The 12625-nt window shown below is 41.6% G+C and overlaps 1 protein-coding gene across 14 annotated transcripts in view; it reads right to left on the bottom strand.

Annotated features, from left to right (window-relative positions):
* The window catches only part of baz2ba (bromodomain adjacent to zinc finger domain, 2Ba), a 353869-nt gene that overhangs the window by 105664 nt on the left and 235580 nt on the right, over positions 1-12625 (bottom strand). For all 14 annotated transcript variants that reach the window (XM_072579429.1, XM_072579427.1, XM_072579426.1 and 11 more), the window contains 3 exons: positions 11461-11671; positions 11291-11383; positions 11111-11172 (listed from right to left, as the gene is read on the bottom strand). In XM_072579429.1, the coding sequence (XP_072435530.1) occupies positions 11111-11172; positions 11291-11383; positions 11461-11671 (366 nt within the window). The remainder of the gene's footprint in view (positions 1-11110; positions 11173-11290; positions 11384-11460; positions 11672-12625) is intronic.

Consider the following 12625-nt stretch of genomic DNA (forward strand, 5'->3'; position numbering starts at 1 on the left):
CCGCACCAGAGTTTTGTACAGCTGCAGTGTGATCTCATGGTTCTGAAACTCAATCCCTCTACCAATAAAAGCTAACACACTGTATGCCTTCTTAACAATCCTATCAACCTGGGTGGCAACCTTCAAGAATCTATGTTACATGGACTGAGATCTCTCTGCTCATCAACACGACCAAGAATCTTACCATTAGCCCCAGTACTCTGCATTCTTGTTACTCTTTCCAAAGTGAATCACCTCACACTTTTCTGCATTAAACTCCATTTGCCACCTCTCAGCCCAGCTCTGCAGCTTATCTATGTCCCTCTGTAACTTACAACATCCTTTGCACTCTCCACAACTCTACCAACCTTAGTGTCATCCGCAAATTTACTAACCCATCCTTCTGTGCCCTCATCCAGGTCATTTATAAAAATGATAAACAACAGTGAACCCAAACAAATCCTGCAGTACATCACTAGTAACAACTCCAGGATGAATATTTCCCATCAACCACCACCCTCTGTCTTCTTTCAGTTAGCCAAGTTCTGATCCAAACTGTGAAATCACCCTCAATTTCATGCCTCTGTATTTTGTGCAATAGCCTATCATGGGGAACGTTATCAAACGCCTTACTGAAATTCATATACACCACATCAACCGCTTTACCCCCATCCACCTGTTTGGTCACCTTCTCAAAGAACTCAATAAGGTTTGTGAGGCATGACCTACCCTTCACAAAATCTTGTTGACTATCCCTAATCAACTTATTCCTCTCAGATGAATATAAATCCTCTCTCTTATAATCCTTTCTAAGACTTTACACACAACCGAAGTAAGGCTCACTAGTCTATAATTTCCAGGGTTGTCTTTACTCCCCTTCTTAACATTTGCTGTCATCCAGTCTTCTAGCACTATTTCTGTAGACAATGACGACATAAAGAGCAAAGCCAAAGGCTCAGCAATCTCGGCTTCCCAGAGAATCCTAGGATAAATCCCATCCGGCCCATCACACTTTCCAGAATTGCGAACACCTCCTTATGAACCTCAATCCCATCTAGTCTACTCGCCTGTATCTGAGTATCCTCCTCGACCACATTGTCTTTTTCTTGCGTGAATACTGTCGAAATGTATTCATTTAGCACTTTCTGTATCTCCTAACTCCACATACAACTTCCCACTACTATCCTTGATTGGCCCTAATCTTACTCTACTCATTCTTTTATTCCTGATACACCTCTAGAAAGCCTTAGGATTTTCCTTGATCCTATTCACCAACAACTTCTCATGTCCCCTCGTGACTCTTCTAAACTCTCTCTTTAGGTCTTTCCTTGCTAACTTCTAATTCTCAAGCACCTTAACGGAGCCATCACATCTCATCCGAACATAAGCCTTCTTCCTTTTGGCCAGAGTTTCGACTTCCTTAGTAAGCCACGGCTCCCGCACTCAGCAACGTCATCCCTGCCTGACAGTAGTAGCTGGTCCTTAAGTAAGCTCCACATTTCAATTGTGCCCATCCTCTGCAGTTTCCTTCCCCAGCCTATGCATCCTAAATCTTGCCAAATCGCATCGTAATTACCTTTTCCTCAGCCATAGCTCTTGCCCTGCAATATATGTATCCCTGCCCACTGCTATTGCAAACATAAACGAATTATGGTCACTATCACTAAACTGCACACCTACTTCCAAATCTAACACCTGGCCGGGTTCATTACCTAGTACCAAATCTAATGTGGCCTCGCCCCTTGTGGACCTGTCTACATACTGTGTCAAGAACTCACATTGAACAAAAACTGACCCACCTAAACCACTTGAACTATAGTATTCCCAGTCGATAGTTGGAAAGTTAAAGATGCCGTAACAACCATCCTTTCACTCTCGCTATTGAGGATCACCTTTGCTATCCCATCCTCGACATCTCTGGAACTATTCGGAGGCCAATGGAAAACTCCCAACAGGGTGACCTCTCCTTTCCTGTTTCTAATCTTAGCCCATACTACTTCAGTAGACAAGTGCTCAAACGTCCTTTCTGCAACCATAATACTGTCCTTTACTAACAATGCCACACCACACACCATTTTCTCTGTTCTGACTCAAACATCTAAATCCCTGAACCTACAATAACCATTCCTGTCCCTGCTCTACCCATGTCTCTGAAATGGCCACTGTTGACATAAAGCACTCACAGGTCAGGCTAAGCATGGGTCAGATACAGACATTATAAAAAAAACACTATCATATTCCCAACACAAAAAAGAAAAACCTTTTCCATTTTGCATTGACGTGAACTTTACATTTCCAATGTTCAACATTCTTATGGAGCAGCACGCTGGCATAGTGGTTAGCATTGCTGTCTCACAGTACGAGGACTGAGGTTTAATTCCACTTTTGGGCAACTGTCTGTGTGGGTTTCCTCCAGGCACTCCAGTTTCCTCCCACAGTCCAAAGATGTGCAGGTTAGGTGGACTAGCCATAGGAAATGCAAGGTTTCAGAGATAGGAGAGTGGGGTGGGTCACTCTTCGGGGAGTCAGTGTGGACTGAATGGCCTGCTTCCACATTGTAGGGATGCTATGTTTCTATGATTCCCAAGTACACTGCCAATGAGTCATAAGCAATGGGCAGATTAATGCCATGGTTTTGCAATGATTGCATTTGAAAGCCAGTTGAAATTGGCCAGACTGACTTCCTTTGGGAATTTCTCAAATGAATAGAGAAGTCATCAGCACATACAAATTTAAATCAAGTCAATCAGTTGAAAATGCTTTATGTTTAACCCAATTCTCCACAGATTGTTTTTTTTAAAACAGTTACCAGACTTCTGAGGACATTGTTTGATTTTTGTGCAGAAAATTTTGCGATGATACGAAGTATGTAATATCCCAAAATCATGGTGATCAAGTCGTTACCAAACCAGACCACGACAAACTTCCAGCACAAGAAATACCCTACACAAGCTAACAGAATTTTCTTCTTTACATTGCTGTTTTTTAAGGTACACCTCTAGAAGACAGTAAGACCATAAGAGTAGAAATTACACCATTTGATCGTGGCTGATAGGTTTTTCAACCTCATTTCCCTGCTTTCTCCTCGTAACCTTTGATTCCCTTCACAATTAAGAACTTACCTGTCTCTGCCTTAAATATATCAACAACCTGGCCTTCACAGCCCTCTGTGGCAATGAAGTCCACGGATTCACCACACGCTGGGTAAAGAAGTTCCTCTTTATCTCTGTTCTAAAGGGTCTTCCCTTCACTCCAAGGCTGTGCACTCAGGTGCTCGTCTCTTCTGCCGATGGAAACATCTTCCCAACATCCACTGTGTCCAGGTCATTCAGTATTCTCTAAGTTTCAATCAGATTCCCCGCTCATCCTTCTCAACTCCGTCAAGTATAGTCCCAGAGTCCTTAAGCATTCTTCTTATGTTAAGCCTTTCACTCCAGGGATCATTCTCATGAACCTCCTCTGAACCTGCTCCAGGGTCAATACATCCTTTCTAAGGTATGGGGCCCAAAATTGTTCCGCTAATATTTGACATACAAAGTCAGAAGTCACAAAACACCAGGTGCCCTTGCAACTGATCTTCAGCTTTCTGACCCACAGACTGCAATCAGGGAAGATAGACAACTGTATCTCTTTCACGATAACACTCAACACTGAACACCCCCTCCCCCCCCGCCCAACCCCAAGATGCATCCTCAGCCCCATACTGTACGACCCAAAAATGTGTTGCCAAGTTCCAAATGAATGTCATCTACAAGTCTGCTGATGACACCACTGTGCTGGTACAAATGTCTAACAATGACGAGTCAGAATGCAGAAAGGAGAGGGGGCTTGGTGACGTGGTGCGGTGAGAACAACCTCCCAGTTAATGCCAGCAAAACTAAAGAATTGATCATTGACTTCAGAAAGAAAGGAGAACACACCCCCACTTGCATCAACAGAACTGTGGTTGAGAGGGTGCAGGATATCAAGTTTCTTGGAGCAACGAAAATCCAACAACCTGCCCTGGACTTCCCAGATAGACGTGACAGTTAAGGCATAACACCACCTCTTCTTCTTCAGGTTGCTCAGGAAATTTGACATGTCCATAAAGACCCTCACCAACTTTTACAGAAGCACCATTGAAAGCATACTATCTGGGCACATAATGCCTGGCCTGACAACTGCTGTGCCAAGGGCGGTAAGAATCTACAGAAGGTTGTAAGCACAGGTCAGACCATCACGGAAGCCAATCTTCCATCGATGAACTCCATTTACATGGCTCACTGCCACAGAAAGGCTGCCAACATCAAAGACCCATCACACCTCAGGAATGACCTCCAACAACCTCTTCTGTCAGACAGAAGATACAGAGGTCTGACCACACACACCAGCAGGTTCGGGAACAGAGTCTTCCGAGCCATTGTTAGACTGATGGATTGGATTCCCTAACTTCAAATAGTGCTGATTCTTGCTCATGTTGATTTTGCCTAGCGCAAGCCTTGTGTGATGGAACCTGAGTGCCTCTAAGTTTATTTTTCACCCTATGATCTGCATATCCTTGCTTACTATGATTTGACTTCACCTGACGAAGGAGCCGCATTCCAAAAGCTTGTGATTTCAAATAAATCTGTTGAACGATAACCGGGTGTTTCATGACTTCTGACTTTGTCTACACCAGTCCAACACCAGGACCTCCACATCATTTTGACATAAAGGTAATGGGTGATCCAATTTTTAAACTCTTCGGTAAATACAAAATCCGTATTCCTGTTTCACTCAACAAAGGACATTTCCATAATCCCAAATGTACACGAACCTTCGAGCTTTGCAATCATTTCAGTTATCCATATATATTTTCATAACTTTTGAATTCATTTCCTAACTAGAAATACATCCAGGTCTTTTTCAAAGCAGTTTGCTTCTAATCTACTCGTTGACCTAGTGGTCAACCCACAATGGGACCACCTCATTATCCAATGCATTTATCTTCATTCTCTTCAAAAAGCACCAAACTAAATTCACACTTGCCAACAGAATCAGTTGCCAGCTCAGAGTGCTCATATACTAACCAGTGATGTAGTGTGCTGTCAATTACTGTCAGTATCAGGACCCCTGCACAAAAGTAACAGCCTGACACACACTGCTTTCCTGTTGTCTCAAAAAACTCTTGGAAAGGAACAGTACAATTGATTGCATCATATTGTTTTAAAACAAAAGCTATCCATGTTGCAACATGAAAGGTTCTAAGTGCAAAGACATTTGCTAAATTTGATTTGAAATTTCTGTATATATCCATTTCACTGTAGAGGTCTTCAAATTCTTCAATTTTTCTAGCTTATTCAATACTTTGCAATTCTCATTAAGTTTTTGCATCATTTCAGAATAGTGTACAACAGTTGGGAGGTTATGTGGAACTTATACAGGACACTGGTTGGGCCTCAGCTTTAGTATCATGTACAGTTTTGAACACCAAATTTTAGAAAGAATGCAAACTGGAGCAAGTGTGGAACAGGTTTACAAGAATGCAGAATCTTCAGTTCTAAAGATACATTGGAGAGTTTGGTACTATTATTCTTGGGCAGCAAAAGACCGAGGGGGGATTTTATACAAGTTTTAAAAATCATGATGGATTTAGACAGACTACATAAACAGAAACTGTTCCCACTCAAAGGGTCGAGAACCAGAGGACATGGTTTTAAAATATTTTGCAAAAGAAGAAAATGTCAGGAGGAAAAGTTTTTTTTCACAAAAGTGGTCCAGGTTTGAAATGCACGAGCTGTAAGTGTGATGGGGCAGGTTCAAGTCAGGAATTAAAGAAGACATTACATGATTGATGAAGAACAATCAACCTGCAGGGATATGAGGGAAAGGCACTAAGTCAAAATGTTTTGAGGGATTGGGTACAGACATGATGGGCAAATAATCTCCTTTTACACTGCATCGCCCCTTGACATTCAACAGTTTTGCCACCACTGAATCCCCACCACCAACATCCTGGGGGTTTCAAATGACCAGAAAATGAAATGGACAGCTTTATCAATACTGCAGCTAAAACAGGAGGTCAGAGGCTTGGAACCCTGCAGTGAGTAACTCAACTCTTGACTCCTCAAAGCCTGTCCACCATTTACAAGGCACAACGCAGGTGTGTGACAGAATATTCCCCAATAGTCTGAATGAATGCAATTCCACCAATGCACAAGACACTTGATACTTGCCAGGAGAAAACAGCCTATGAGATTGGTACCACATCCACAGCCTCTACCACTGACACTCAGTAGTAGCAGCAGCATGTCCCACATACAAGATATACTGTCTAAACTCAACAAGGCTCCTTAGATATCACCTTCCAAACCATTGGCACTACTATCTAGAAAAACAAGAACAGTAAACACACGGGAACACCATCACCACCACCACCTGCAGGTTCCCCTCCAAGTCTTTCACCACCCTGACTTGGAAATATATTGCTGTTCATTGAGTGATGCTGGGTCAGAAGCCTGCAAGTCCCTCCCTAATGGTATTGGAGCACACCCACAGCAATTACTTTGCAATGATGGCGGGTGGGGGTTGTTAATTCAGACTAAATTTTACAAGAAGAATGATTCTGTGATATAAGGAACTGTCAGGTTTCATGAAATTTTTCATTAAAAAGTTTAATTTGATCAGGTTGTTGAAGGTTGCTCACAACATTTTAAACGTTGCATCATATTTCACTTATACTCATTCAAATAACATGGTCTGGCCATGCAAATCAGATGCTTCCAAGACGAATTGTTGAATTCTTATCCAATAAATAGAATATTAAAAATGTAACATTAACACATCTAAAGTTAGCTATGATTTCTGGCACCAGTACAATAGCAATATTTTACCAAAAACAGATGGAGTTAAAAACGCTAGAAGTCCCATAAAAACAAACCAATACTTAAATGTGTGCATAAGCAGTTTAATTTTCCTGCAGATAATTCAAAATAAGGACATGACTAAAAATGACTACGGGGAAGGGGGGGGGGGGGGAGTTCAGGATGGCGACAATCTAACTGGTCTGCTTTGCTGGAGTCCGTACCATCATCCAAGCAAAGTGGTGCTTTCACCCTCCTCTTACTAGCCATTTTTGAAAAGAAAAATCAGTAATGTAAAGTTCCCAGAATCTCTAAATATTAATTTTAACACTCAGGGAAGATGATGATGTTAACAGCTGGAAAGAGATCGTGTAGATGGCAACACGCAGGGCACTCCCCTGCAGCATCGGATGCGCCCACGCCTGCAGTGCCGACTCCCGTGGAAGCGTCTTTGAACTTACCAGAGCAGCTGAACTTGGTCTCCGAGTTTGTCAAACTTCAAGAGACGTTCGGGTCGGCGCTAGAAGAGTCTCACAATAGACTAGAACTGATCCCTGCCATGCTACTAAAGCATGAGCAGGAGATCCGACATCTTGATCAGCACGTGGAGTAGGTCAAACAGCGTACCATTGGTGGGGCGGATCCAGGCCCTGAAAAATCAGGCCCAGGCCTTACTCGATCAGGTCGACGACCTCGAGAATCAAGGTCAAAGAAAGAACATTTACATAATTGGGCTGCCACAACAAGAGGAAGGTGAGCAACTGGTCAGCTTCCTGGAGCAATGACTCCTGCAGCTCCTGGGACTGGGAGTCGAGTCAGGCCGAGTGCGAGTGGAGCAGGCTTACTGGGTCGCGATGCGCAGGCTCGGGTCGGATCAGCACCCCACCCAGTCCTAGCGCAATTCCTGTGCTACAAAGAGAAACAAATGGTCGTAGAAGCCTCCAGAACACTGGGGAAATACCTACAGGCCCTGGTGTACAAGGAGTTGAAAATCATGTTTTTTCAAGACTTTTCTGGGGCTGTGATCAGAAAGAGGAAATCTTATGAAGAAGTAAGGAAGACGCTGAGAGACTAGAACATTCAATATTCTGTCAAGCACCTGACAGTGTTGTGCTTCAATCATGGAGGGTCCATGTATAACTTTGACTCAGCAGAAAAGGCAAAAGATTTTCTAGATAGTTTAAAATAGACTGGTTAGGTCAAATATTATGCATCCTTTGCTCTCTCAGTTGTTTATTTTATATGACTGACTGCGTTCCGAAAATATGTGGGTTTTTTTTCCTTTCTTTCCCTTGCTTGTCGTTTTTGCTAATCCTTGTTATTCCCTTTGTTTTTACTTGGTTTGGGTCAGTCTTTTCTTCTATTGATAACAAGCAGGGTTGACAATATAGGCAGGATGGGTTGGATTTTTAATTACCATGTGCGTAAGATAAATGTTTTCTTTGATTTTTGTAATGCTTGGATTTGGGGTACAGCTCTAGTCGGAAGGTGCCATGGAGGTGCTAGTGAGTAGGATGAGTGCCCTCTACGGACAAGGGGGAGGGGGTCTCCAGTTATTTGCCTTGTGCTGATTTTAGGAGTCGAGATTAGAACTTTTGCTTTGGTAGTGTTTGTAGTAATATTTTCTAGATTTACAAATCCTTTGTTGTCTCCACTCGCGCCTTCCTCTTTGGGGGGGGGGGGGGGGGGGGGGGCATGGACCGCTTTAGATGGTTATGGCTAGTTATTCGTTTAGATGGTGTACCTGGAACACAAGGAGGAGCCACTCACTGGTCATAAGAAAGAAAGTGCACTCAAATCTCAGAAAGGAGAGGGTTGATATTGTTTTGCTATAAGAAACATACTTGAATGATAACGAGCATCTAAAATTACAACAGGGAGGGTTTGGCAGGGTGTTCCTTCCGTCTTTTAACTCTAAAAGTAGAGGAATGGCTATACCAATACAGAAGAACTTTCCATTCCAGTGGATAGATCAAATGAAGACAAACATGGGTGGTTTGTTCTCCTCAAAGCTCTAATACATGGGGAGGAGTATGGCATCTTGAATGGCTACTGCCCCCAGGCAGACTCCCTCAAATTTTTAATTGATGCACTTACTAGTTGATGGCTCTTGGTGTGCCCTACATATTATAGGGGGAGACGTCAACCGTCCTATGGATCCCGAGGTGAATAGGACGCCACGAGGTCTCTCGGGCATCTCCCCACAATCCAAACAGTTGGTGGACTTGTGTGGGGAGTTAGGGATAGTGGATGTGTGGAGGTGTCTTCAATCTAAGGGTAGGGATTTTACTTTCAACTCCAACCCGCACAAGTGCACACAAGGATCGATTTTTTTTGTTCCATTAACCTTCCTGGATTTGGTACTATCCTGTAGGATTGAGAAGATAGCCATTTCGGACCATGTAGCAGTGTATTTGGAGGTCAAGTACAAGGGTAAGGAATAGAAATGCGGCATTGATGCACGGATCCATTTCTTTTGAAAGACAGCAAGTTTATTGAGTACTTTACAAGAAGTTTAAGACTTTTTGGGACATGAATTCAGGTACAGCCAGTAACTGATAGGTGCTCTGGGAAGCTACCAAAGCTTATTTGAGGGGTATAATTATTTCATACTCAGTATACTTGAGGGCTGGCTGAATGCAGCCAAGTCTGCATATTATGACAGACCGTCTGTGACTAAGCTACAATGGGGTTCAGAATGCTCTGAACTCCGTATTCACTCAGGCAGTGAAGAAAGGAGTCTCCTTCACAAAGCAAAGACTGTTTGAGTACAATGATAAGCCAGGTAGATACTTGGCATACCCTGGCCAGGAAAAAGAAGGCCCCTTAATCTATCATGTCAATTAGAGAGAGAACTGGTACTCTCACTCATGAGTCTAAAAATATCAACGCAGCATTTAAGAAATTCTATGCAGAGCTATACTGGTTGGAAGGTTGTGAGGGTGGGTTGACGAGGATAGAATCCTTTTTTGTGAACATGGATCTTCCAGGTATAAGTGCAGACCAGGCCTCCCTTTTGAATGCCCCTTTAATAACATGGATTCCCGAACAAGTTCTATAACGAGTTTATAAACATGTCAACTGAGCCAATGTTGGGTATGTATAATCATTCATACCTCTCTCCCGCGCTCTCTCAGGGAAGCTAATATCTCCCTTATTCTTAAGAGAGGGGAAGATCCATCTCGCTGCTGAATCTAACTTCAAAATCCTGTCAAATACCTTGGCGTTGAGACTGGAGAAGGTACTGCCCTCTATTATAAAGGGTTGCAGTTCCTCTAATAACATCAGAAGAGTGTTGAATATGGTATGGGTGTGCCAGCAGAGGTCAAGCCCAGGCTTGGTGGTCTCCTTAGATGCAGAAAAACTATTTGACCGGGTGGAGTGGTTTTTTTTTATTTTAGAAGTGACTTGTATATTGAAAAGGGAGTGGTCAGTCCTAAAAGCTGAAGTCTTGTTTGAGTCAGTTCAGCAGGCTGTGTGGAAAAAGGCTGCTGGACTCTTTCTCCTTCTGCCCTTCTAACTTTGATCTGTAAGACTTTGTTTCATTTTTACGTTGTGTTTAATGGGGTTTGTTTATTGGGACTGTTGTGCATTTTCAGAACAGCGTAATTAAGTCTAGTTTGGATCGACTGAGTTCTGTAGGGGTTCTTTATTCTGTTCTTTGTGTTTCATTGTGTAATTTTGTGAATACGTTTTTTGTCAGTTTTAAAACCTGGTAGTCAAGCTAGCGAACTTACTCTGAGTAATAATGTACACTTACTGAAACAAATAGCAAAGTTACAGTCTGGGCTGCCTGCTTAAGAATGTTTTGAGTAGTCTGGCCAGGTCCTTAACAGTTGTGTTTAATTGAGAAATACATCAACTTCATATATCAATCACATCCTTACAGAAGTTACACAAATACAAGCATGCCTGCTGACACTGACCCTCCAACCATAAGTTATGACTGCATGCTCAACACCAACTTTTTTATAATGTGTGAGCAACATAAAGTGAAGTTGTTTCAATTAAGTTCAACTTTGAAAGTTTGTTTCCCCAAGGGTTGGTTGGTTTTGTCACTCTTCATTTCAATGGATTTCAGAGATTTTGCTGCTACTAAAGGATTGTGAGAGTCAGCAAGCACAGCCGAAAACTTCCCTTTAACTTGGCATCACATGCAATATTTCCGAAATACCACCCAAAACATTAGAATTAGACTCTACTCTCATTTGAGTGTGTGAAAACGTAAATATGAGACAAGTACAATCAGAAGTACAAAATATACATTGGTAAATATGAAAAGTAGCAAATTAAACATGTGGAAGGTGTACCTGTTGTCTTATCATCTTCAGGTGCTCCTTTTGTTTCCGTTTTTCCTCTGCTGCCATTATTGCTGGAAAGAATATTTGCCCAGTAAATTCAGCAGGTCTAATTAAACGATGCAAAAATCTTTAACCAGTTTCGCACAGTAGTTGACAAATCCAATAAACAATTTTCTTTTCGCTACTTACCTTGCTGTTTCCTAGCTTCTTTAGCCTTCTGTGCTAATGCTTGCTTTTCAAGTTTCTGCATCATCTTTAATTCTGCTGCTTTTCTTGCATATGCTAAAGACATGAAAAATTCACTAAGCAATTTGCTTTTAATAAATGAAATGCAAAGCAGCCAATATGTATATGCTCACCTTGAGCTTCCAATTTTCTTAACAGTTTTGCATCACTGTTCTTTTGGAAATCTGGCCTTGCAATATTTGGTGGCCTGCCTTTGCGACGTCTCATTTTAGATTCATCTCTAGCACGCTGCTTTTCGGGATTTGGCGGGCGACCTCTTCGTCCTTCCATTGCCTTTATTTTCGGCATGATTTCCTCATTTTTTAAATGGCACCATTGCATACCCTAAAATAATGTTCGCAGAATTTTTAAAATTAGTCTAAATGCAAATTATTTTTATAAGAAATTGTACTAAAGTTTGTGAGCATCACAGTTAAATGGCTTGTTCACTTTTTTGCAGTATCCTTCAATTTTTCAATTAAATTATCACCTACAAATCAATGATAAGTAGCTCCACAAGCAACATCGTTAGGGGTTACTGTCCCAAAATGAAGCTTAAATCCTGAAACCTGAGAAATCCCCGCCCCCATGTTCTTCTAATAATGCTCCTGATTAATTTTAGTTTTTGAGATAGACTTATTTCGACAAAACCAAATCAAAATCCTAATGATTTACTGAGAATGACTTTTATTCAATAAACAGTATAATACAGGGCGTTTCATAATTTTATAAAGAAAAATGATACAATTTTATACAAACTTTCAAATAAACCTGACAAGATTATTGAGTAAATAATTATTTGACATTCAAATTAATATCTAGGAGGTTATGAAAGTTAACATTACTAGGAATGAAAAGAATCAGTGACGAAACAGTATCATTAAGAAGGAATTGTGTATGTCTCAGAATTAAACATGAAGCTCAAAGAGCAATGTTGAAAATGCAATCGCTTGATTTGATTGGTGTCTGCTAAAAGTGCAAAGATTAAGCAGAAACAAAGAACTTGAGGTCAAACCATATGTTTTAGGATACCCAAAATAACTTTATAGCCAATAAATTAAATTTCATTGTTATGTCAGCATACAGAGCAACAGGAAGGTGGTGGCGGAGCAATATCATATTACTATGCTACTGGATTAGTAGTCAAGAGGTCTAGACCATCTGTCTCTGGGGACCCCACCATCAGGAATAGATCTGGAATCAAATGCTCCCACAAAACCTTTGTCAACTATTTCAAAAGGCTATCAGGCCCACTAACGTCCTTCAGCAAATGAAATCTGTTGCACTGACCAAATCCAC

The sequence above is a fragment of the Chiloscyllium punctatum genome, chromosome 10 (genome assembly GCF_047496795.1).
Source record: "Chiloscyllium punctatum isolate Juve2018m chromosome 10, sChiPun1.3, whole genome shotgun sequence".
NCBI classification, from domain to species: Eukaryota; Metazoa; Chordata; class Chondrichthyes; order Orectolobiformes; family Hemiscylliidae; genus Chiloscyllium; species Chiloscyllium punctatum.